The sequence below is a fragment of the Hyperoodon ampullatus genome (genome assembly GCF_949752795.1).
Source record: "Hyperoodon ampullatus genome assembly, chromosome: 4".
NCBI classification, from domain to species: domain Eukaryota; kingdom Metazoa; phylum Chordata; class Mammalia; order Artiodactyla; family Ziphiidae; genus Hyperoodon; species Hyperoodon ampullatus.
Genome location: NC_136917.1, coordinates 3,779,447 through 3,806,421, shown reverse-complemented (window position 1 = coordinate 3,806,421; position 26,975 = coordinate 3,779,447). Strand labels below are relative to the sequence as shown.

At 48.2% G+C, this 26,975-nt stretch overlaps 1 protein-coding gene across 1 annotated transcript; it reads right to left on the bottom strand.

Annotated features, from left to right (window-relative positions):
• Positions 1 to 15,650: 15,650 nt before the first annotated feature.
• On the bottom strand, positions 15,651 to 25,708 carry SH3BP5L (SH3 binding domain protein 5 like; the record flags this gene model as incomplete). The annotated part of the gene is made up of 6 exons (XM_079702601.1): positions 15,651 to 16,097; positions 16,662 to 16,835; positions 18,307 to 18,468; positions 19,949 to 20,077; positions 20,247 to 20,309; positions 25,526 to 25,708. 6 exons carry the CDS (start codon positions 25,706 to 25,708, stop codon positions 15,651 to 15,653), a joined length of 1,158 nt encoding a protein of 385 aa, XP_079558727.1.
• Between the last annotated feature and the right edge of the window lie 1,267 nt (positions 25,709 to 26,975).

Below are 26,975 nucleotides of genomic sequence, written 5' to 3'. Positions count from 1 at the left end.
AGAGAAAGCCCGTGCACAGCAATGAAGACCCAACGTAGCAAAAACTAAATTAATTAAATAAATAAATTTAAAAAAATTTAGCTGTAGAACTTACAATATACATTTTTAAATAATTTAAATCCACATTCAAATGACACTTCCATCTTTATACATAGTGCAGGAACGTGGATGACAGAGTTATCCATATGCTTAATCTTCCAATATATTGTTGCTATTTTATAATTTTAAACAAATTGTTATATTTTAGATAAATTACAAGAAAAGATTTCTTTTATTTCTCTTGCAGTGTTCTTGTTTTCTTCATATAGATCCAAGGTTCATTATCCTTCATTATCCTTTATCATTTTCTTTCTACCTTGAGAAAATGTTTTTAACATTTCTGCTGGTGAATCACCTCAGTTTTCAGTTGTCTGAGAAAGTCTTCATCTATCCTTCACTTTTGAAAAATAATTTTGTTGATATAGAATTCTACAGGTTTTTTTTTTCTTTCAAAACTTTAAATATTTCACTTCACTCTCTTCTTGCTTGCATGGTTTCTGATTAGAAGTCTGCTGTAATTCTTTACCTTGTTTCTCTATAGTCAAGGTAGGTTGGTTTGGCTTTTGTTTTCTTTTTTCCTGACTTCTTTCAAGATTTTCTCCTCTTTGATTTTCTGCAATTTGAATATAATACCTAAGTGTAATTATTTTGGGTATTTATTCTGTTTGATGCTGAGATTCTTGGAATTATGATTTAATGTCTGCCATTAATATTGGAAAGTTCTTGGCCATTATTACTTCAAGTACTTATTTTGCACCAGTCTCCTTCTCTTCTCTTTCTTCTGGTATTCCAAATATGCATATGTTAAATGCTTTGAAATTGTCCCACAGTTCTTGGGTGTTCTGGATGTTTTTCAATTCTTTTTTCTTGTTGCATTTCAATTTGGGAAGTTCCTACTGACCTATCTTCAAGACCACATTTCCTCAGCCCTGTCAAGACTACGGAGGAGCCATTCTTTATTTCTGTTACATCACTTTCCCTTTTTATTCTTTCTCCTGGGTTTTGTTACATCTAGCTTTTCTTTTTTATCCTTTCTTAAGTTTCCCTCTTTCTTCTGCATTATCCATCTCTCCTCACATGTCTACCTTTTGCACTAGAGCCCTTAATGTGTTAATAATAGTTATTTTAAATTCTTTGATAATTTCAACATATGAGTCTGGTCTGATGCTCATTTTGTCCCTTTAGACTGTTTTTTAATCTTTTTGCCTTTTTGCATGATATGTAATATTTTGTAGAAATCTTAAAATGTTTCATCCAGTAATAGGAACTGAGGTAAATCCTTTAGTATGAGGACTTGAATCAACCTGACTAGGATTTGGGCTTTGGAGTTGGGCTTTGTTTAATGCATTCTAAATTTATAGATACTAGAGGCTTCAAATTCCACTAGTTTCCTTGTTTTTGTGACCTTTATTACTTTGGGCTTCCCTAAGTGATCCTCCTCAGAGGGAGCCTTTGTCTTGTAGCTCTTTCAGCTGTAATTCACGAATAGTATATTGGAGCACATTGGTGTGGTAGCAAGGTGTGGGGAGGAGGAGCATTCTATAATCTTCCAATTAAATTTTAGTCTTTTAGTGAGCCTGTGACCTTCACAAATGTTTCTTCTTTTATAGCTTCAAAACCCTCCCTCCTTAGGTGAGATAGGAAAACTGGAAAGGGCTGGGGTTGGAAAAATGCCCTTCCCCTGGTGGAATAAGCTCTGGTAATGTGTTTTCCCTGGATAGTAGTCTGTTATGTAGTATGCCCTGGGCAAACCTCTTGGGATTTCTGGAGGTGAAGCCCACAAGAGTAAGGGGTCCCCTGAGATTGTGGCTCCAGGAGTTTCTCAATCTCACACTGATCCACACTCAAACTTAGGCAATTCATCAAAAATACTATATAAGTGTTTCTACCAGATTATGGCTCCAGTGCCTTCCAGGTTAACAGATCTTGGCTATGTCCTCTGATTTGCCTGTCTCTCCAGATTTAGGGTTGGCAATTTTCTCTGAAACTCAGTTCTCTGATGAGTCCAAGAAAAGTCATTGATTTTCAGTTTGTCCAGCTTTTTCTTGGTGTATGGACAGGACTGTAAGAACTCCAAGTTCTCTACATGTCTGAGTTGAAATTAGAAGTCTTCTAGGATAGGGATCTTAATAATAGTATATTGCTATATATTCGAGAAATTGGGTTTTTTTTTTTAGTTATTTAATGAATCAATATGGTTCTAAGAATTTTATTAATATACCAGTTTATTGTACAAAATTGTAGGCTTCTTCTAAATCAAAATATAATTTCTAGAGGAACAAACCTCTGATATGTATTTTCTTTCTTTTTTTTTTTTAAAAAAATTATTTATTTAGCTGCACCAGGTCTTAGTTTCAGTACACGGAATCTGTGTTGCCACGTGAGGGATCTTCGTTGCAGCATGAGGGATCTAGTTCCATGACCAGGGATTGAACCGGGGCTCCCTGCATTGGGAGCATGGAGTCTTAATCAATGGGCCACCAGGGAAGTCCCTCTGATATGTATTTTCTCCAACATCACTAAGGAATTAACTCAATTCTGACACGATCTACCTGAAGATAGCACCACATCCCACAGGTTAAGGGCTCAGTCCTACAAAACTGCCCCCACCTCTTTTTAAGACACCAATCCTAAGTCCAAGTTGTCACCCATGCTTTTGGCCTATAGATGGGTTTCCATGGCCCCTCCTTGGGCTTGATTAATGTGCTAGAGTAGCTCACAGAACACAGATAAATATTTTACTTACTGGATTAGAAAAGGATATAACTCAGGAAATGCCAATGGAGGAGACGCACAGGGCAAGGTATGGGGGAAGGGGTGCAGAGCTTCCATGCTCTCTGGAATCTCCATTCTTCCAAAAACTCCACATGTCCACCAAACGTGGAAGCTCTCCAAACATTCTGTTTGCTTTTTATGGAGGCTTCATTACATAGACATGGTTTGCCACTGATGATTTAACTCAATCTCTAGCCCCTCTCTCCTCCTAGGAGATTGGGGGTGGGGGTGGGGGTGGAGTAAAATTTCCAACTCTTTAATCACATGGTTGGTTCCCCTGACAACCAGCCCCCAGCCTTGAGTTACCTAGAGGCTTTCCAAAAGCCACCTCATCAATATAATGAAAGACACGTTTATAGCTCTTACCATTTAGGAAATTCCAAGAGTTTTAGGGGCTCTGTGCTAGGAACAGGAGGAAGACCAATGTATATCTATATATTTTATAAATCACAGTATCACAAAAGCCAAAATCAATATGTTGACTGAAAAAAATGCACAACCTAAAAGCTGAGAATTATGATTTATTTGGCAGACTTACTGAGGGCTTTAAGCCCCAGATATAGCCTCTCAGATAGCTCTGAGGAACTGTTCCAAAGAGGTAAGGAAAGAGCCAGGATATATAGGAGTTTTTGCTGGGGAAAAAAAAAAAGTAGTCGGACATCAAAATATTACTGCTAATCACAAAAAACAGACATCTCAAGTTAATGATTTTACTGCTTTTCTGTATATGGGAAGATGCAAAAGTCTGTGATCATTGAAATTATTCCTTTGATATGCACCTTAACTGTCCTGTTTTTCTCCAGTTCCCCTCAGGCTGTACATTCAGGCCAGCTGCAGTGGCTGATGACTTTATGTCCACAACATATTTTGTTTACTGAAATGGCAGGTGACATTCTTTGTCCACAAATACATTCCCCAGGCCTGGGTCTTTTTAATGACATAAACCATGCAGTATGGTGCACAGCTAGGTGGAAGCTCCTTGCTAGCAGGAATTTTGTTGCATGCATTGCAATAGGGCTCTGGAGAGGACTTAAGGCCTCAGTCTTCCAAGTGTGACACAGACACTCTGGCCCCAGACCCACTAGGTCAGAATCTGTGTTGTTGACGAAAACTTAATCAGTCACTCTATGAAAGAAATGGAAAGTTTTATTTGAGCCGAATTGAGGATTATAACCTAGGAACAGCATCTCAGAAAGCTCTGAGAACTGCTCTGCCCAATAGAAGTCAAAACACATTTATGTAAGTTTTTTGAGACAGAGGGCTGTATATCAAATGACGTATTATCGACAGTTTACACAATCCAAATCTGCAAGTATGAAGTAGTGGGTCATGTGACCCCTTACAAAATCAAGAAGGTGGTTTATCTTTTAAGCAGTTGTCTTGTTGATGCTAGGTGAATGTTGCTCTTTAGGGTTGAGCAGGTATTTCTGCCAATGGGAGAGGTTTGGTTGATGCATAATGCAGATACACAATGCACAGAGAGAGGAGAGAAGAGGCCAAAGGGCAGAGAAAATTTTTTATTTAAATTTTTCTTGTCTTGCCATAAAATACTGTGGAAATTTTTTTTTCCACAGTGTGTTAATAATGTCCCCACTTGATCCGTGGAAATGACAACCTCAGAGACACAGACCAGACTAAAGCCACTTAATATCCCCAGTGCAATGTTTGGACCCTGAAGACCACCCACTGTAAATGGGGCATTTATGAGGTAATTGGGGAAGCTTTAATTTGGCCTAATAGGTAAAACCAAGAAATTATAATGACACTGTGCTTAGGCTCCAAACGCCCTATTTTTCAGAAATGCATTATGAAAATAGAAAGAGCAAATGCAAGCTTCTGCCACCTCCCCTGATAATGTTCATGGCTACTGTTTTTTCCTACAGTTAAAAAAAAAAGACCTAAAATGGAGTCACTTGTGCTAAGCCCACATCACCAAACCATAGCTTAATACCTAAGCTAATTGCACTTTCAACCTTCCCCAGGAATGACGTCTTAACCAGTCAATTTGGAATTTTCTGATCAGCACCAATGAGGTGATCTGCCACACAGACCCTTTCCATCTGCAAAAGGAAGACGTAATCTGCTCTTTCTTTATCACTTCCCCCTTCTGTCTATAAAAGCTTTCCATTTTGTACAGCTCCTTGGAGCTCCATTCTTTTTAAATTTTGTAATGTTTTTAAAAATATATTTCATTGAAATATAGTTGATTTACAATGTGTTAGTTTCTAGCATATGGCAAAGTGATTCAATTATATATTTCTTTATCATTTATATATGTGTGTGTGTGTGTATATATATATATATATATATATATATATATATATATAAATATATAAATAATAGTTTGCATCTGCTAATACAAAACTCCCAATCCATCCCTTCCCCAACCCCCTCCCCCTTGGCAACCACAAGTCTGTTCTGTTCTCTACGTCTATGAATCTATTTCTGCTTTGTAGATAAGTTCATTTGTGTCATGATTCCACACATAAGTAATATATGGTATTTGTCTTTCTTTTTCTGACTTACTTCACTTAGTATGCTAATCTCTAGGTTGCTGCAAATGGCATTATTTCGTTCTTTTTTATGGCTGAGTAGTATTCCATTGTGTGTGTGTGTGTGTGTGTGTGTGTATATATGTATATATATATATCACATCTTCTTTATCCATTCATCTGTCAACGGACACTTAGGTTGCTTCCATGTCTTGGCTATTGTAAATACAGCTGCTATGAACATAGTGGTGCATGTATCTTTTTGAATTATAGTTTTGTCTGGGTATATGTCCAGGAGTGGGATTGCTGGATGATATGGCAACTCTATTTTTAGTTTTTTGAGGAACCTCCATACTGTTTTCCAAAGTGGCTGCACCAATTCACATTCCCACCAACGGTGTAGGAGGACTCCCTTTTCTCCACACCCTCTCCAGCATTTATTATTTGTAGACTTTTTAATGATGGCCATTTTGACTGGTGTGAGGTGGTACCTCATCATAGTTTTGATTTGCATTTCTCTAATAATTAGTGATGTTGAACATCTTTTCATGTGCCTATTGGCCATCTGTAAGTCTTCTTGGAGAAATGTCTGTTTAGATGTTCTGCCCATTTTTTGATTGGTTTTTTTTTAAATTGTTGTTGTTATTGAGTTATGTGAGCTGTTTATTTTGGAAATTAAGCCCTTGCCAGTCTCACTGTTTGCAAATATTTTCTCCCAGACTGTAGGTTGTCTTTTCCTTTTGTTTATGGTTTCCTTTGCTATGCAAAAGCTTATGTTTTATTATGTCCCATTTGTTTATTTTTGCTTTTATTTCTATTGCCTTGGAAGTAGCAATAGAAGTTTTCTTAGACTGACCTAAGAAAACATTGCTACGATTTATGTCAGAGAATGTTTTGCCTATGTTCTCTTCTAGGAGTTTTATGGTGTCATGTCTTATATTTAAGTCTTTAACCCATTTTGAGTTTATTTTTGTGTATGGTGAGAGGGTGTGTTCTAATTTCATTGATTTACATGTCGCTGTCCAGCTTTCCCAACACCACTTGCTGAAGAGAGTGTCTTTTCTCCATTGCATAGTCTTGCTTTCTTTGTCAAAGATAAATTGTCCATAGAAGTGCGGGTTTATTTCTGGGCTCTCTGTTCTGTTCCACATGTCTGTTTTTGTGCCAATACCACACTGTTTTGATTACTGTAGCTTTGTAGTATTGTCTGGAGTCTGGGAGGGTTATGCTTCCTGCTTTGTTCTTTTTCTTTAGGATTGCTTTGGCAATTCTGGATCTTTTATGGTTCCACATAAATTTTAGGATTATTTGTTCTAATTCTGTGAAAAATGTCATGGATAATTTGATAGGGATCACATTAAAGTTGTAGATTGCTTTAGGTAGTATGGCCATTTTAACAATATTAGTTCTTCCAATCTTGGAGCTCCTTTCTACTTGCTAGATGAGATGATGCCTGATTCATGACTCGTTCAATAAAGCCAATTAGATCTTGAAAATTTACTCGGTTTAATTTTCATTATTTAACACTATCTATGGCCTAAAATACCCAGAACTCCCTCTTCCAGGGCACATTGTAAGTTGCACTTCCCACTCCTTTTAAGTTAGGCCAAGTAACTCACTTCGGCAAATAAAAAGTGAATGAAGTGCAAGTCTTAGGTGCCCCGTATGCATTTCCCACATCCCCTATACCTGACTATTCTCAGACTCCAGTGAGCATCAGAATCACCTGGAGGGCTTGTTAAGCAGGTCCTTGGTGCCCCCCCAGAATTTCTGATCCAGTACCTCTGGAGCGGTGGGGTTAGTGTAAGGTGGTGGGGCCTGAGAACGTGCATTTATAACAAGTTTCAGGTGATGTTTATGTTGCCGGTCTGAAGGATATACTTTAGGAACCAGGGTTCTAGGAGAATCTTCCCTGGGCCAGATTCTCTGGGCGATGCTTCCCTATTGAGCCATGTTTAAGGTGAAGGATGGGTGAGAAGCAAATACTTCTTCTGTCCTCATTGCACTGAGATTTTCATGCTCGTAACTGAAAGACTATGTCCCACAAAGAAGCACAAAATTCTCAGAACCCAAAAGGCCTCGAGAAAACAACACTATTTTGATTAGAGAGGATTGTTCAGCTTTGGCTGGGTTCCAGGCACACATATCCTCACAGAATTAATGGTGCAGACCTGCCAAGAGGTCCTTGGGCATGTCCTAAGGCACATTCCCCTTGGTCCTCTGTTACCTGGTAATAGGACAGCTACTTCCAAGAAAGAATTCAAGAATGTCCCAGGATGGCAACCCCCTCTTCCCTGTGTCTTCCATGGGCCCTGCCTATGTCTTGAATTCACTCTATTAAAAGCAAGACAACAGGCCCAAAATATAGTCACTTATGCTAAACCCCAAGGACTTAAAGTAGTTTTGGCCGCTGCCAGGAATGGACTTTTAAACCAACCAGGAATTACCTGGTCGGCACTAGTGAAGTAATCTGCCTGATAGACCTCTGCAGCCCCTAAAGGAAGGTGACCCTGCCACAACCAGTCCATTTTTTGCTAATGTGTCTTCCTTGCTCCTGCTCCCTTCTGCCTATGAAAGGCTTTCATTTGTACAGCTCCTTGGAGCTCCTTTCCATCTGCTACATGGGATGATGCCTGATTCATGAATCATTGAATAAGGTCTTTAAAATTTACTCAGTTGAATTTTGCTTTTTAACAACTCACAGGATCTGGTTTTCTATTACTGGATATCAAACACTGTTGGAGCCAATGGAGGGCGGTACATGTCTAAGACAAGATTTATCAGTAATTTCCCTGACATCAGAGCCATAAACCTCTGGCCAGCAGACAGCTACAGAAGGTAGGCAGCGCCCGGAATGGTCCTAGCCCTATGAACCTTAAGACAGGTCAAGATAAGGGAGGGCTATAAATCTGACTTGGCTCAATTGGTGTCCAGGCACCTCTGAGCACCATCTTTGCTACTAGCTCAGTCACCTGGGGGTGATTTCCTCTTCTTATCCTTGCGGTCCCTCTCCCAGCTGAGTGCACACAGCTCTCTTCACAGCTCTCTTCCTCTCTTCTACTTCACTTCTTTCACTTTCTCCAATTCCTGTGGTTTCTCTAGTTGCGGTGTTTCCTCTTATCCCTTTCCATGTATGTGCACAGATCAATTTTCCTGTCTTTCAGATTCTGCCTTTTTGCCTGTCACATTCTCTCTGGAGTTGTCTTTAAAATAGATTAAAAAAAAAATAATTCAATTCAGAGCAAAAATGAATAGTATACCTAAGATGGCTGGTTAACTAAATACCTGGCTGCATTTTTTTTTTTAACCTTGAGTTTGGTTTTTGTTGGTTCTGTGAAGACATAGCTTTCCTCTCTCTAAGGCCTCATGACTTTCTTGTTATTGACAGGTCCCTTCCTACTGGGTAGCCACAGTCCCTCTGCTAAGTGCAACTGTTGGAGAGAGAAGCAATAGCTTGTGATTCGAGGCTTTGGAAATCCTGTCCAACGTGGAAACAGAGGTTGGGTAAGGATCAGCTGGAGGAAGGCCAAATGGGAGGAGAGTGGAAATTCATACTCCCACCCTGGGGTGCAGGGGCAGGTGGGCTCCTGGCCTCTGTCTCCGAGGAGAGTGGGAGGCTGAAACCACAGCGGCAACACTGAGGTTAGAAGGAGGAGAGAGAGGTGATGTTAAGTGAGGGCCTCTCATTCTCCCCTAAATAGCAGCAGGCCCTGAGCCTCCTACCAGGAAGCCCTTCACGCCAGGAGCTTCCACTATTCCCTCACTCCTCCCCCAGTCCCCCCAACACTTGTAAGAATTCCTGCATCACCTCTGGAGAAGGCATGACTGAAATTCCCTCCTGTTGGATGTGGAGAGGACCCTTCCCTTCTGCATGTTATCATGGGAATCATAAGGAGAGGGGAGAAGGAACATGGTGGCACACAAGGCATGTGAGATGAAGCAGCAACTAAGGAAGGGTTTGTCTTCTTTTGCCAAACTCCATGGCCCTGATCCTCAGTCCAGCCTACATCAAAATGTTCCTCTGTCCTAAATGGGAAAGAAACTCATTTTGCCACCACCTCTTCCCAGCTATGCTGATGAATAAGCTGGTATATCCCTGCTGTGTCGTGACCACCACCTGCCTGCCATCAGGAGAGAGAAACCACTGCCCAGCATTCCAAATTCCTTGACCACAGTGGACAGTCATCACCTCATGCCCAAAGCAGTAATGTCCAGCAGCCCTCCACTGCCTCTGGGCTGGGCCCTAATAAACCCTAGCCTTGGTGTTCTCATGCTCTGACCCCAAACACATCCACTATCTCACATTCTCCACCAAAACACCTGACAGGCCCCAACCTCCTCCACTGGCCACATAATTTTAGTGTTTTAGATAACATTCAGAGGTTATCTACCCAGTTCAGCCCCACTTCTTGCAGACTGGAACACCAAAGCCCAGAGGAGCTGAGTGGCTCATGCAATGTGCACACAACCCCCTTGTGGCAGAGGCAGGTCAACGACAGCCCTCTGGATAGTGTGGTCAGTGCGTTTCAGTCCTGAGGTACATCTGTCCCATTTCACACTGAAGTGTACTGCTTTTTATTTTTGGCCGCACAGCTTGCAAGATCTTAGTTCCCCAACCAAGGATCAAACCTATACCCCCTGCAGTGGAAACTCGGAGTCCTAATCACTGGACCACCAGGGAATTCCCTCAAGTGTCCCACTTTAGACAATACATGACATATAGTCACTGTATTAAGTGACATATAGTCACAATGTCTATTGTACCATGTTAGGTGTTGAGTAAGATGGAGTCAGGGAAGACCCCAGGGGTGACATTGGGCCAGCCCCACACCAAGTCAAATGAGCCTTGGGGAACTCGGATGGTGGAATTAATTCAGACCTGGCTGGAGAGCTGGGGAACCAGAAGGGCCTTTGGTCAAAATTCCACATGAGCTGGGCCTCAAGCCACGGGCAGAAGCCTAACAGGTTAAGCAGGGGGGAAACTTGTGCCAAGAGTAGCACCAGTGAAAGCAAGTCTGTGGGCAGATGTTTGGTGGAGAGTGCCATATGCCAGGCCCTGAGAACACCAAGATGGGGCAGACACAGGCTTTGGCTAGAAGAGCTCATGCCAGATTTCAGAAGAGTGAAGCATGGGGACAGGAGGACTTGGAGGTGGGGGTCACGGGGGGCGGGGGCAGGGGAGGAACTGGGATTCCTGCTACCACCTCTCTAGCCTAAGGCCAGGGGCTGGTTCAGAGCTTCAGAGTATCCCCAGCTCAAATAACCTCCCAGAGCCCTCTTGATTGCATCCCTCTTTGGTTATCTATTTTTTTTACTACCCTGCATCACCTATTAGCTATGTGCACCCCCATGTTCCTTACCTGGATGTCCCACCCACGGTATTATATTTTCTGGTGTTCCTAGAAAGCCCTACCACGGTGTTTTGCAATCTGAAAGATCCTGGTAAATATTTCTTAATAAACCACACATACTTTCACCAGCCAGTGAAATGGTCCCCTGGTGTCCTTCGTTCAGGCTATGGCACAGGGTGGTAGTCTGGGGCTCAGGAGTGGTGGTAGGGAGAAGCCAGTGGGATTTCCCAAGACGGGAATATGGAAGGAGGGTGAGAAAGGGAAAGGGATAGGATACTAGCGAGGACAATAAAGAAGATGAGCTCTGAAGAGACAGGGCACACCACAGGCACAGAACATCTGGTCTCAAATAACACCAGCCCAAGCAGACCTGGCCCAGCTTTCACACAGCTGATGGTTCCAATGACATGCAGGGAGGGAAGAGGCCCCTGTGTGGGGACAGACAGGGTTCAACTCTGGAGTATGGACCCTAACCCGCACCCCACCATGCTCCCAGGCCCTGCTGCCCAGTGTCCAAGAGGTGAACCTCGTAGTCCTGCAGGACTAACACAGTAATGCCCACAGAGCTGGAGACCCAGATCTCACTTCGCCTGCTTTCTGGTGGTCGCTGCCCCCTGCCGACAGAGCAGGACCATGACAGCACTAGAAGCCCATCTCCCCTCCATGCACAAAGCAGAGTAAGGAAGACTTCCAAAATCATATCCAAAGAGGGAAACCCAGACCTCAGTGGGGTCTTTATAAACAGCCTCCTTGTTTAGCACAAGATGGGATGAGGCCTTCTTTCATGAACTGCACTGCATTCTGAAGCTTCAGAGAACTGCTAACATGCATCATTGTGGCTATCAACCTGGCATTGTGCTAAGCACATCTAGATTTTCTCATCATACACGTCATAAAATTGAAGCATAGAGAAATTTGGGAACTCCCCACTTGGAGACATGAAGTTCCTAGGACTGTGGATACAGATCTTATCTCCTAACTGCAGTACTAACAAAGTACAGATCTTCCTAGATTTACAATGGGGGTACATCCTGACAAACCCATCGTAAGTTGAAAATACCGTTAAGTCAAAAATGCACTTAGGGGACCTCCCTGGTGGTCCAGTGGCTAAGATTCCGTGTTCCCAATGCAGGGGGCCTGGGTTCAATCCCTGGTCACAGAACTAGATCCCACATGCTGCAACTAAGAGTTCGCATGCCGCAATTAAAGATCCCGCAAACCGCAACAAAGATCCCATGTGCCACAACTAAGACCCAGCGCGTCCAAATAAATAAATATTTTTAAAAAATGCACTTAATACACCTAACCTACTGAGCATCATAGCTTCGCCTAAACTACCTTAAATGTGCTCAGAACACTTACATTAACTTACTGTTGGGCAAAAACATCTAACACGAAGCCTGTTTTATAATAAAGTGTTGAATATCTCACATAGTTTATTGAATAGTGTACTGAAACTGAAAGACAGAATGGCTGTATGAGTATAGAATGGTTCTAAGTGCATCAGTCGTTTACCCTCATGATCCTGTGGCTGACTAGGAGCTACAGCTTGCTGTCGCTGTTCAGCCTCATGAGAGAGTACTGTACCTCATATCACTAGCCAAGGAAAAGATCAAAATTCAAAACGTGAAGTACGGTTTCTACTGAATGTGTACTGCTTTCTCATCATTGTAAAGTCAAAAAATCAAGTCAAACTATCATAGGTCAGGGACAACCTATAATCTGGTATAGATTTGGATCCGGGCAGGGAGAAGGGAGATGCAAAAGTACGTTTTCTGAGCATCTATTAGGTGCTGGGCATGAGCTGGTTGCCAGGGAGACTGAGGCCCAGCTGCTCACTGGAGGGGGACACAGCTCAAAAGAAGTCATTACCACTAGGACGAATGACATGGGGAGAAGACACTCCACATCCCCCATGACTTGACCATCTCTTGCTTACTTTAAAATTCCTTGACCAGCCTGTTATTTCTCAGCTCCCCCTCCCAGTAGAACTTCCTAAGAGCTGACTACACACACTCCCTCTACTTTCTCACCTCTAGCTCCTGTGAGGGGCTTCGCTCAAGGGCTGAAGAGTTTAGAGTCTAGAGTCCAACTGCCTCCATTACCTCCTACAAGGCTAAGGGCAGACTGGGCACCCCTGCTATGCCTGTATTCTCACCTGGAAAAAAGCAACTGTGGTGCTACCTACCCCATAATATTGTTATGGGTACTAAATGGATCGATGCATATGCCTGGCACCTGAGACACACTGGGTGAATGCAATCCACTATTGTTACGATAGGGCTAGGGGGCACATCTGCCATGGTTGGCCATTAGCGCCAACCCTCCTGTTCTCTCTCCACTATTTCCTTTTCTGGTAGGTGATTCTGCATGGAGAAACTGGGTGGGCACAGCCTGCCTTTATTTTCTAGGGTTCCTTTGCACCAGGAGCCTTACAGGTTCCACACTGCCACAGACTGGGTAGGGAAGTATGACCCTGGGAAATCATCTCAGAAAGCCCACTTGCCCAAGGACACAGACCACACATACAGTCACAGCAGCTTTTCCAGCGATAAAGGAAATATTTTGGCATTCATCTGCCTTATCACACTTTGCTTATTTCTCAATTAATAAGCCAGGTCAGGAAAGGCAGTCTCGCACCTGGACAGTCTTGTCAAAGGGTACAAAGGCTCCTAATGGCCCATCTACCACCTGAGGTCACCAGGGTCACTCTTTTGCCCTCCTGTCCCTTCAACTCCTGGCCTTCACCTTGCCCCTTGAAGGTCTTCAGGACACCCTTTTCCCACCAGGTTTCCAGCGGGTCTCCCCATCCTCCTCCCTGGCAGCACCTTCTCCATCCCTTAGCTGACTCCCTCCTCACCTGGCTATAAATGTAGGTGCACCCCTGGTGAGGTTTGGTCGAGAGCCTTCACTCTCCACCTCCTCAGCTCCTGAAGTTCTCGTCTCTTCCCCAACCTGATTCCACCAGATGTTTCATAGGCAGTGGGTCCAAATGTATTCAAACCCCTCCTGACCCACCAACAGGTCAAGCCCTGACTTGGGAGTCAGTCACCTTTTATCTATGTTAAATTTTAATTTCAGATAGATGACAAACAACTTAGTATTAAGTATGTCCTTAACACTGCAGGGGCCAAAAACATCATCTATCTGAAATTCAAGTTTAACTGGGCATCCTGTATATTTGCTAAATCCCACAACGCTACTTGTCCCTCCCCTTTCTTCATGCTCACATCCAGGACTGGCACCATCATCTTGTCTGCACCACCAGTGGCTGACAACACCCACTCCACCCTGCAGAGCCCTCCTTGGCTGGTAAGCTGGAAGGGTAGGGAGTTGCAGGGCACCACACCGACTTGGTGCGCATTCACCCCAGCCCTGTGGCCATAAGCCTTCCCTCCTCTCATTGCCTGGGTTTGATCCATCTCATCCTTCACCTCCCAAGAGACCTCCTCTGACCACCCCATCAAAAGAGCATTCCGCTTCACCCTGTTCCTCCCCACTCTCCATCCTCACCCCTTTCTCCTCTTCCCTCCCTGAAAGGGACAATAAACATTACTGTTACATAAACTATTTTATTTAAATAAAATCGGGGCAGACCCTTTTCCCCCATACACACAGGCACATGCATGCACGCACGCACGCCCACATCCTCCCCCTTCTTCCCTCCCCCCATGGCCACCTCAAACCTGGCGGTTCTCATCATGACCGAACTGCCTCGACCCTGGGACAGGGAGACACCTTCTATTCGAAGGCCTGCTCCTCCCCCAGTCAACGGCAGCAGCACACAGGCCTAGGCACAAGTTCTCCTGTCCAGAGTCCAGCTCTCAGCCCTCCTGGGGTGGGACGGGAGGATTGGTGCTCCCAAGGCACCTAGATCCAGTGTGGCTTCCCTACCTTTCCCCCGCCCCATGCAGCACAGGAGTACCACCAGACACCTGAAGCAGCTCCCTATGGAGGGCGGGTTCCCTCACCCCAGGCCAAACCTTCCCCATATCAGTGGAGGCTCTGCAGCCAAACCTGAGCATCCCCCAAGGGATCGTGGACTAGGTATTGTTTGGTTTGGGGAAGAGTGAGGGAGAGCAATTGAGCACCAAATTCCCCAACTCTACCCTGCAGGAGGATGCTGAGATTTGGTTCAGCATCCTCTACCCAGAAAAAGGAAATAAACCTAACTCCGCAGCAGGAATGGCAAGGGCTTCAGCCATCAGGACCTCACTACATCTCCATCCCCCAACATGGACTCACTAGCACCTTGGCAATGTTAAGGACCCAGCCAAGCTGGGGAAACACCACACACACGGGAGTCTGTTTGGAGTTGGTGGTGCCCCCTTTGTCAACGATGAGATTGGGTTTCACCTTCCCTGACACCAGTATCCCTCAAGTCCTGCTTTGAGGCACGCATAGCAAAGTGGCTTAGGTCATGAGGAGGGAGCACTAAAGGGATGGGTGGTGTCTCCCAGAGGCACACAGTCCCACAGTGCATCTTACATGTTACACACAGGCAGGCTGGGGCGCTGGGCTGCTAGGAGGGCTCGGCAGCATCCCTGCCACTCGGGGCCACTCAGGAGATGGGTAGGTGGGAGGGGCACCCGTCCATTCACTCAAGCTTGGGGGGGCCAAGGTGCCAGGACCCAGGTCCAGCGCCCACCTTCTCTGATGGCGTCCCTGTGCCTTCTAGACAAATTTCCCTGAGGGGAAAAACCAGACAGATGGAAGAAGTCAAAAAGAGGGCAGCAAACGGTATCAGACTGTGAGGGGCCAGCAGGCGGAAGGGAGATGTAAGAGTCAGAGACAAGCCTTCTGAAAGGGTAAGGCAAAGAGAGCTGCCACCTGTGGGGGGCAGGGCAGGGTGAGGAAGACAGGACAGACTCAAGACACAGCCAACCTGACCTCTCTGGGGGAAGCGAGGGCCTGAGGAGAGGGAGCTAGGAGCCTGCAGGGCCCTCCACGGGCCAGTGGTGGTAAGACTGCACCAGCCACCCTGAGCACAGGGCTACAGGCTGATACTGCGCTGGTGGCGGCCGCTACGACCCCCACTCCGGGGACCCAGCTCCTGGCCATCCAGACTGGCGTGGTCCGAGAGGCCCCGCAGGTGCTCCACGGAGTCGCACTTCTGCAGGTCTGAAGCCACAGTGCGGAGGCTCAGCAGGCTCAGCGTGTCCGTGTCAGCGGCAGGGCCAGGCCCCAGGCTGACACCCTCCTCCAGCCCCCCGCCCTCGGCCCCCTCGATGATCCCGCTGTCCCCATCCTCGCCACCATCAGGCCCGGCCTCGGCCCCCACCGGGGAAGAGCGCAGCTGGCCCGGGGGGTGAGGGAGCTGGCCCCGGCGCCGCGCGTGAATCTGCTCGCTGATCTGCTCCAGGTTGCGCAGGGCGACTGAGTAGCGGGTCTTGGCCTGGGCCACCTGCTGCTCCAGCTCTGTCACCTTGGCCTTGTGCTCCTGCAGAGGGAGGGTCAGAGTCAGGTGACCCTCTGGGCAACTATTCGAGGCCCCTGGAGCTGCCAAGTCCTGTCAGGTCCACTCAGCGTTCTGCGCTGGGGCCTCCCCTCCCAGGCCCTCAGCTCTGCTCACCACCACCCACTAACCTGCAGTGCTCCACCCAGCCCCTCTCCACTCCTCCTCCTCCTGGGGTCCTCCTCCCCAGCAGCCTTCCCTGCTCCTGCCTGACCTTCCAGGGCCTTCCGCCCAGGTCTTCATTCCCACCCGCTCTTCCTCCTCTCCCCATTGTTCCCTTTCCCTGTCTGGCCGATTCCTTTGCCCCATTCTCCCCGGCCTCCCCCAGTTCTCACCTTTTCTCCTTTACCTCCCTTCTCTGCCAGCACTCCGTCCCTAGCCCCACCTCGCACTCCTGCGGAGTCATTCTGAGCACACCTGTTTCACCGCACTGGCCTGGTGGACGGCCCGGCGAAGCAGGTCGGTGTCCCCTCCACCTGCCCTCCCTCTCTATGCCTGCCCCTCCCACATCCTCCGTCCACTCCCCCTCCTCCTCTCCCCCTCAGCTACCTCCAGGATCTGGCTGAACTGGGCCTTGAGCTCGAAGTAGGGGCGGCTCTTGCCAATGGCCCGCCGGAGGGTCTTCTGCAGGGCCTGGACCCGAGCCTCAGCCTGCTGGCACAGCCGTGTCACCCGCTGGTGTTCCCGCTCGCCACGAAGCCGCTCCTCCTCGGCCTCATTCACCTGGCCCAGGTGGGATGGAGGGCACACATCACTGAACTCGGTCCCACCCTCCTGCCCCTACAGCCTGCTCAGGCTGCCACTCCAAATGTTACCCTGGGGGAGATCCCCCACTGCAGAGCCTGGAGAGAGCACTGAGCTCCCAAGACACAAAAGAGAACAGTGAGTTCTTGTACCTGCCTATTGTTACCTGTACCACCCGCCTCTCAGCTTCGTTGCTACCAAGAGGTGCCGGGGCCCTCCGGATCACTTGTGAGCGTGTAGGGAATGTCCACCTGTGAGCACATCTGCTACAGCCATGGTCCTCAGAGAGCCCTCAGTGCAGGGGGCTAGGGCTGGGGGAAGGGAGGAGCCTCACTGTGGGAAGCCACAGCTCTGCATTGAGTTCTCCAGGTTCCTGTGCCTGAGCAGGTAGCAGGCAAGGGCTCCAGCCACCTCATCTACCAGGACCAAGGGGCTGACCCCGCCTACACACAGTTTCAACAACCCCTCCCTCGGTATCATGCTCTCCTCTGTGTGAGTTCCAGAGTGGAAGTGGAGCTCCTGCTCTGCGTGAGGCTGTGGGCCTGGACTAAGGAGCACACAAAGAACCTCAAGACATGACTACTCCTCAGGAGCTGACACTTACTGCTACAGACTAAATGTTTCTGTGCCCCCAAAATTCTTATGTTGAAATCCTAACCCCGAAGGTGGGCCCTCTGAGAGATGATTAGGTCAAGAGGCGGGAGCTCTCACAAATGGAATTAGTTTCCTTATACAAGAGGCCTTGCAGAGCTCCCTAGCCCCTTCGGCCATGTGAGAACACAGTGAAAAGACAGCTGGCCATCTGGGAACCAGGAAGCAGGCCCGCTGCAGACACCAAATCTGCCTATGCCTTGATCTTGAACTTCCTAGCCTCCAGAACTGTGAAAAATAAACATCTATTGTTTAAACCACCCAGTCTGTTATTTTCTTGTAACAGCCCTAATAGACTAAGACACTTGCCCTTTACAAGGTGAAGGTGGCAGACTAGAGCTGATGCCAGGGATCCTCCCGCTCCCCAGTAGCCATAAAGTAGCTTGGAAATAATACACAAATTGTATTTCAAAAACCAAGGTACACTGGCAGAGCTCAAAAGCAAGAAAGGGAGGACATTCAGCAAATAGAAGCAAGGGGTCACAGCTAAACGTAACAAAAGAGTGTTGAATCCAGAGCAATCAGCAGGAATGAACTATGTGGGTTAGTCCCACATCTGGAGGCAAAGTTTCAAGAAGAACACAGAAAGACATTCTAAGTCAGAAGGAAGTGTATATGGGACACACTGGAGGCCAAACAGGGCAGAGAGCAAGGACCAGATTTTGCCTGAAACAGAATTAAAACGGAGGGAAGTCTGGAGTGGAGGAAAGGATTAAGGAAGGTGACAGGATGCAGGGAAAGGAAAGGAAAGGAAGTACAGGAACTGGCAGGAGGGACCTACTGGCACTGCTTGGCTCACCTTGCAGGTGGCGTGGTTGAGCATCTCCTGCCACGTGGGGTCCAGCCGGTTCTTGTCAGCCATGACGCCCTGCTCGGCCACAAACACCATCTCCCGGGCAGCGTTGTGCATGCTCACAGCCCGTTCATACCGCAGTGCTGCCTTCTGTGTCTCCTGCTGGGCCTGGGGGGAAAGGACCATCAGGATAGGGAGCCTCAAAGGACCCCTGGCTGCCCATGGAGAGCCGCCCTGGGCAAGGACAAGAGAAGGAGGAAGGCCCACTGCAATGTTGGCTTCACTTCCCAAACTGCACTAAGAATAAATGATGAGGAAGTAAAATTCCATGAAGAATATGTTGCAAGGATATAGCTCAGACAAGGAAAATACGTAGAAAAAGAAGGATACTGCCAGTGGAGGGTGAGTGTGTAAAATCCAGCACTCTCGAAGGCTGCTGGCCTTTTGCCCTAGGGAGAACAAAGAAAAATCCACAACCTTTAGTTGGAAGGTGGTTAGTTGATGGTTGAGACCATCAACTCCAGTCCAGCAGGTAATCTGAATGAAATAACCAGACAAGTGCTTGGAGATATCATCACAACCATATTTACCAAACAAAAGACTGGAAACAAACCTAAGTTTTCAGTTACAGAGAACTGGTTAAACGAATAATAGTACATCTAATATAAAGAAATATTAAGCAGCCCTTAAAAATAATGGCATGTATGGGTATTTCTTGACATGGAACCATGTCCTAATATAATAAAGGAAGAAAAATTGTACATATGTGATCCCATATTGGCAGGATATATACAAAAAAAAATTTAAGGAATTATTTGTGCTATGTTAATCACGTTTTTTATTTTCTCTGTTTTATGATGCTTTGATATCTTGGAGGCCTTGCTGGCTCTCCTAGGGCTGGCTAATTCCTAGAGACACACTCCTAGGAATGTGAGCACACTTTTCATATGCAAATCAACCAAGCCGAAGCCCATTATCACACAGCAAGCCAGTATTTCCCCTGCCCTAAATCACTGAAGGGCCAGGAACCAGAAAACGAGAGACCACCCCTATAGTCCAGAACCTGCCTCAATTATTCAAACTGGCCAACCTTAAATTGGCTCAAAGTTGCCTACCCTGCCCTATCCATTCCTTCCCATGAAAACCACAATAAAGGCTCTAGCGAAGCCAAGCCTTCCCCTCACATTTTCTGCCTCCTCACCCACTCAGGCACTTCCCCATGTAGCCCTGCATGATGTGGCAGGTCCTTTTCTCTTAGGAACTGTAAGTCATAAATTCTTCTTTAAAGGCAGCTGTCTCTGTGTCTGTCACCTTACTATACTTGACTAAACAAATCCCAGGTACAAAAATCGTGAAACATGCACGTGGTTGGATTTGGGGAAACATCGCTTTTCTTCTCCTACCTTGTTTTATAGTTACAGGTTACAATTACAACCTTCCAATAGTGAGCCCACATTATTTGTGCAAAGAAAAATTTAAAAAGAAGGAAATGGGTAAAGCAGTGGAGGAGCAAACAAAGAAAAGAGAGACACGAACCAAGGGGCACAGAAGAGGAAGAGAACGGTGATCCATCTCACACCCATACAGAGATAGAAGAGTACAGGGCCAGCTTCTGCATGCGGCCCCTACCTCAGAATGTGGGTCATACCTCCTTAGCCAGCCGCCGAGCCTCATAGTAGGGCCGGGCCTTCTCGATGCAGCTCCCCAAGTGGGAGCCCTGCGTGTTGAGCTTCCTTGCTGACTCCTGCAGGATCCTCCGGTAGGTGGTCCTGGCTTCCTGGCAAAAGGATAGGGACGTGGGCAGAGGGAGGCATGCGTGTGGGTCCCAGCCCCTCTTGTTTTCCATATATGCCTCTTCCCCTGCCACTGTACTGAAAGAGGAGGGAAAATGATGACAACACCGTTGGAAACAGCCCAAGGGTGTGAGGAAAAGGAGCAACACTCACATCCAGCTGCAGCTCCACCTGGTTGATCTCCTCGCTGGCCTGGTTCAGATGCTCCAGCTCCTCCTGCCAGAGAGGGGCAGAAAGTTAGAGCAGTGGAAGTCAGCAGCCTCACATGAAACAGGCAGGGCAGGAGCACAGGACACAGAGGGAAAGCCCAGCCAACCAGGGGAGTGAAGAAACGGAGCAGGAGGTCACTGTCCAATGCCTCCTGTCCGAGACAGAATAATATACAGCCTCCTGTAATCCTCACAATTCCACCTCTAAACCCCCATTTTAAAGATGAGAAAATTGAGGTTCAGAGTCTGGAAAACTCCTATGCACACAGCAAAGTGGCAACAAGCCTGTGCTCTCTCCATCAGACTGCACCACCTCCTCCCCGTACTCCAGCCAGGAGGAGTCTCCTTCAGAGCTAATGGTCTCTGTCCCAGAGAGGACAAACCCCCTGGGCCACTCACTCAGCATACTTTTACTACACACTTATCACAGTTCAGCACCATGAGACCTGAGGATACAGAACACAAAGAGGTGGCAGCTCCGGCCCAATAAGTAAGCAACAGGCCCTCAGTAGTGTGAGGAGTGGGCATGGTAGGGGCTGGGAATCCAAAGGAGAGCAGGTGCCCAGGGAAGGCAGATTATCGGGTGAGAAGCCAGAGAGGCTGGGGCACAGGGACAGGATACTAGGACTTCTCCCAGTGGCAGGGGGAACCCCTCAGAGAACTAATGCCACCTGGTGGTTTAGGAAGGCAGAGATGGGCAATGTAGGGAAAGCTTGGAGGGGCCAGGGAGACAAAAGTGGAGGCTGTCTGTAGTTCTCCAGGTGGGAGAGGAGAGGGAAGATCCCAGGGAAATACAGGACGCAAAACCATTAGGGCTTCGTGGACAATTAAGGTCAAGATTAGAGAAGAATGCATGGTTCAAGAGGCCTCTAGGCCTGCTTGGGCAGTGGTGACAGGACCCCAGGTAGATCCTGTGGGAGGGAGGGAGGGAGGGAGAGGCTCACGAAGAAGTCACCAGACACGCTGGCTTGAACGCCTCACTGGTCCCAGGGCTGGCAAAAGAAGCAAGCCACCCAGGCCTTTCAGTGGCAGAGAGCAGGGAGGGTGCTAGCCCTGAGTATCCTCCCCTCCCCTTGGTCAAGTTCCTGGGGTCCAGTGAGCCAATGACACTCCCGAGGAGGAGCAATACCCGGAGAGATGCCTGATGCTCAGCTACAGGATCCTCCTCCAGGAGCCCTGCAGCCCCTGGACAGGCCAGCAGTAGCCAGCATGGTGTCTGCTTGCTGCCCATGGCCCAGACACAACCTGCACTTGGTAGTGAGCGACACTGCCACCTCTGCTCTCACACCTCATTTGGCCCTTCCAACAACCCAGTGTGTGATCCCCCTTTAGTCCTTCTATTTCTATACCCCATCTCAAGCCCTAAAAAATTTGAGTCAGGGGCTTCCCTGGTGGCGCAGTGGTTGAGAGTCCGCCTGCCGATGCAGGGGACACGGGTTCGTGCCCTGGTCCGGGAAGATCCCACATGCCGCGGAGCAGCTGGGCCCATGAGCCATGGCCGCTGAGCCTGCGCGTCCGGAGCCTGAGCTCCGCAACGGGAGAGGCCACAACAGTGAGAGGCCCGCGTACCGCAAAAAAAAAAAAAAAAAAATTTGAGTCAGCAAGTAAGAATCTAAGAAACCAAGTTATGTGCTCTAATTACAGTATAAGGTAGAACACAAAGAAAGAAACATATAACAAATCCAGGAACGTGAAAGGCTCTGGCTATTGGCCCACAGAAGCAGGCATGTCTTTCTATACAGAAACTCATATCCACGACGCACTTCCAGCAATTTAAAAAAAAGGCCCCCTGTTGACTCTGAGGTCTGCCCTGCGGAGTCACAAAGCTCTTTCCAGCAGGACAAAGAGACTGGGGAGCACAGCAGGCTGGAGGGCAAGGTGGGCAAGGGAGTGGGGGATGGGGGCAGCGCGGCTGAGGCAGGCCCAGGGCAAAGCAGAGCAGGAAGCCAACAAGCAGCCAGGGCTCTGTCTGGGGCCGCTGGCAACACAGTCCATTTGGCCTGCTCCACCAGGGGACTCCTGGCACCCGGCTGAAATGGAATTCAAGGAGGAGGAAGTCTGAGTCAGCGTACATCATCCATCAGCGAGCCTGCAGCCAGCAGGGAGGGCGACCTCCTCAGAGCACACCGGGCGCATTCCCACGATGCCCGGCCACTGAGTCAAAGGCACGGGCGCTCGTGCTACAGATGCTCCTGCCCAACTTGTGCACGCCATTAAAACACTCAAGCCCAAAATGGAGTAGAATCTCATAAACTGTGAATCACTGTGTCGTACACCTGAAACTTACATAAGATTATAAACTAACTATATCTCAGTTAAAAAGAAAGACACTCAAGCCCACAGTCATCAGCAGGGCCAGGGTGATACATGACCCAAAGACTCAGAAATAAGGTAAAAATGACCGCCCAGAGAAAGCTAAACTGACACGTCGGACGACGCAGAGATTGCAAAGTCACTCTGAGGAGGAGCAACTGAGTGAACACATCTACTTACCTGAGGAAAGAATGTGCCATCACAAAGGGGGCTGAGAAAAGTCACAGGAGAGGAGACCCAGGCCCATCCGAGTACAACCCTCCTTTATTCCTTCCTGCCACTGGGACTGTGTCTCTCAGAAGGCTGAGGACCAGCCTGGAGGCCTCAGAGAAGTATGCTGAGGTCAAGACACAGAGACACATCCAGTGGACTTCCCTGGGGGGCAGCACACTCCACGCAGGCCTAGAGCTGGCCTCTACCTGGCTTCCCTCCAACTTCCACCAGACAAGGAGGCACAAGCTGCCCGCCTGCCAAGAATCCCCACCCCCCACATCAGAAAGAGCCTTGCCCTAAGAGACCATTTCTGGTAGTGAGAAAATACCTGAATAGGCTCTCCACCTTTGGGATATCCTTGGATCAGTGGGCTCTCACAGGCCACAATTAGAAGCACTTCTCGCCCCACCCAGAAGGAGAATTCACATATCTGGGCACAGCTCAGGAATGGGTGCTTCTAAAGTTCCCTGGTAGGCTCTGACGGACTGAATGCACTGATCCATTCAAAGTGTTGAAATATAGTATCAGGATAACATGATCTTGTACACTGTCAACACTAAAAAGAAACTCAAAAGACACATACCCCAACGTCTTTCTCATCCAGAAGAGCCCAAACCCAGAAGGTCTGAATGCCACCGGCCTCCTCCATGAAAGGTACCCCTCACACCAAGCTGCCTCTCCCACATGGCAAGAAGATGCTGAATGCCTGCTGAGGTCAGAGCGCTGGCCCAGCTTCATCAGCGAGGGAGGCCTCTACAACATGACCTTGCCTCCCTACGTAGCCCACAGCATTCCACAACGTGCCTCCCAGTTTAGCGAGAGAGACTAGGGTCCGCCTGCCCCTCTCACTCCAGTAACACTGCAAGCTCACTGAAGGCGAGGTGAATCTTACTGGTGCTCAGTATTCGCCAACCCTCACGGAGCTCATACAATAGAACTGTCTATGAGGATGGAAATGTTCTACACCTGCAACTGCCAACAGCACCTAGGGAACTGCATTTTTAATTTTTATTTATTCCTCACTGATTTAAGTATCCACAAGCAACTAGTGGCTACTTTACTGGACAGCACAACATGAGAGCTGCCTTTTCATACTACCACCTTTGCCTGTGTAGGCAATGGAAAAATACACAGGAGCGACTGAGCAAAGAAACTGCAGTGGATTCTCCTCTGGAAGGGGGCAAGGAATGTTGCAGAGGGGTGTATGAGGGACGACAACCAGGCCCTCCTCCCTGACAAACAGACAGAGGTCTCTTTCTCAAAGCACAACCTATGAACTTTCATCAAAGACAGGCAAAAGAGTTTGTGAAAGAAGAGAATCATAGCACTATGTCAGAGCAGAGCAGAAATGGGTTGAGCAAATCAGCTAGACCAACCCTTCACTTGACAGATGAAGAAACCGAGGCTTGGAAAGGTTACGTAACTTCCATGAAAATCACAAATCATCCGGCCACAGGCTGCTTGAATCTCAGCCCAGTGCTTTTTTCACAACTTGTGTCCTCAGTGGACAACAAATCTATATAGAACTAGCAGGAGAAATTGAGCTGTTCTCAATACAGTGCCCATGAAACACAGCAGAAAGAACTTACTAACTCATGTCAGTAAACAAATGGCTCATTTCTGCTCCACTCTAAGCACAGACACGGTTTCTCCACACACATCCTGGGAAACCCCAGCAAGAGAGAGCAGGAAAGACGCTAGGACCAGCTTTGACATCTCCCTGACTCACTGAAGTAATCTAATAAAGGTTTGTTGACAGAGGAGCCCAGGAATGAGAGCCCCAGGATGCTCTTGCTCACCTACAGAGGTGTGAGTCACCTCCACATCAGAATCTTGGAGATGCTACCATACCAAATGGCAGACTCAGGCCCCAAACACACAGGAGCACCCTGGCCCTCACCTGTCCAAACAGCTTCTCCAGGAAGCCCTTCCCTGCCACTGCCCAGAAACACTGAGATCCAGCCTCATTTGGCCACGCATCTACTACACGTGGTGCCTGTCCTCCTCCCCCACTGCTCTGAGGTCTCCTTCACAAAGTTCTGCCCTTCTACCAAGTAGCCTGTAAATGCTCCAAGGCAACAAATCAGCTCTTCCATTCATCTGACTGACCCAGCATCCTCAGAGCCAGAAATCTGTATTAGTTAGGACTGACCACAATTGATACAACGTTCTGAACACATCAGATTTCCTTACAGGCCTAAGCCTGGTGTCACCTTTATAAGACATGAAAGATCTCACCTCTCACAAATATGAATGTCCCTGGGAGGCACTGATGAGAAAGCGGAAGAGAGGAAAAGATTCAGAACTGCCTCCCGATCTCAAAGCCATCTTCTCTCACATCCCACTCGTGCCGCATCTCTGAGCCAACAGCCCCTTTGCTTATTTGGAAAAGAAACAACAGTTCTACTCTCTACTGACCTAAAGCGTGCTTCCTGCATCTACTGCCAATTTGTCACTTCACTTCATCAGCGAAGCCTTCAGCAACACACCCCAGGCGCTCAGGCCGGGCCTTTCTCTGTACTCACACCGCACACAACTCTTTTCGCACTTGTCACACTATATTACAATGATTTGTTGTTTTCCTTTCCTGCCCCTGCACTGGGAAAAGAGTAAGTCTAACCCCTCATTTATCTGACAGCTCTTCAGAAAAGCTGGAATCTAATCTCCCTATCTCTCCCCCCAGCTCAGTCGTCTCACCTGTATTCTAGGATCCAGTTCTTCTTCTTCTCTTGGGGACAATTTGGCTTCACTGCTGTTGCCTCCACCTCCTCCAGGCTCCTCTGCAACTGGGCTCCGTGGGACTTCATCCTCTACCACCTCAGGCCGAAGCTCCCCCTGTGGGGTCTCCCGCCCCCCTGGAACCTGCCTGAGTTCAGCCATGCTGACGGGGAGAGGGCACAGCCCTATGCAAAAAAGAGGACTGACATGCTGGGACCAGGGCCCCAGCTTGAGGCTTCCTGGGCTCTGGGTGGCAAGAAGAAGGGTTTCTCTTCTCAAAGGGTGGAAAAAGAGGGCACAGGAAGAACCTCACACTCGGTTAGAGGCCGAGATTCAAGTTGCCAGTGGGGTCCCAAGAGCTATAGCCTTGTATGTGCAAAAGTCCTTCCCTCCCCGTCACGGGGAGTCCACCAGAAGAGACCCGGAGCAACAGCTCCGAGGCAGGAGGCAAAGGGGGCCTGGATCCTGGGCCGAGGCCTGCGAGGAGGAGCACCATTCGGGAGGGCGGAGGCAGGCGCCTCCAGGCTGTGGTGGCAACTGGAGAGAGAAGGCTGGGCCTGAGCAGAGGCTGCTGGATGAGAGTCTCTGGGGAGCTGCAGGGGAAACAAAGGCCAAGTACATGGTCAGCATTTGAACGTCGGCCACCAGCCCCTTCCAACCCCTCAGCCTCCGAAGAACTCCGCTCCCTTCCTCCCACACCCCCACATTCCGACCAACCCCCTCAACTTCTTTCCCGCGTTCCAGGCTCTCGGGCCCCAGCCCCTCCCCCACCAACGCCTTCCAGAATTCCCTCCGCACTCTCATCCTCTCCACCGTCTCCCCCAACCCTCCCCGCTTCTGTTCTGGCCGCCCCATTCGACCCCCGCACAGCTCTGCAAATAACCTTGTAACCCCCAGCCCCACCCCACCTCCTCTTCTCTCTCTAACCCTGTGGACAATCCTAGCCTCACATCTCCAACCCCGCTCTTCCTAAATCCCAAGGACCCTAGCCCCGGACCTCCTATGCAGCCGGGCGCAAAGCCCCCCCTCTTCTCGGCATTACCTCAGTTTACCTTCTGTTGCGCGGACCTTCTCCAAGGCGAACAATCTTCCCCCGCCCTCCCGCAACAAGCCGGTCCAACCAAGTACAACAAGGCCGCGAGGAAGCGGAAATACATCATCCTGTAGCAACGCCCTCCCGCCCTCTCGCCCCTCCCCCTCACGCTCGCCCGCTAACAAGGCCACATCTGGATTCCCCAGCATTCATCCCCGCCCGGCCTTCGGTTTCCGTACAAAATGGTGCCTCACAGAGCTGACGCTCACCTTACGTTGCCTCCGGCCCATCCTCCACCACTGATAAATGACATCGAAATATGAGAGGGTTGTGCTGAGAAAAACTAGGGCGGGTAATGGAAGCCGAGAATCCCTGGTGAGTAAGGAAGTGCTAGAA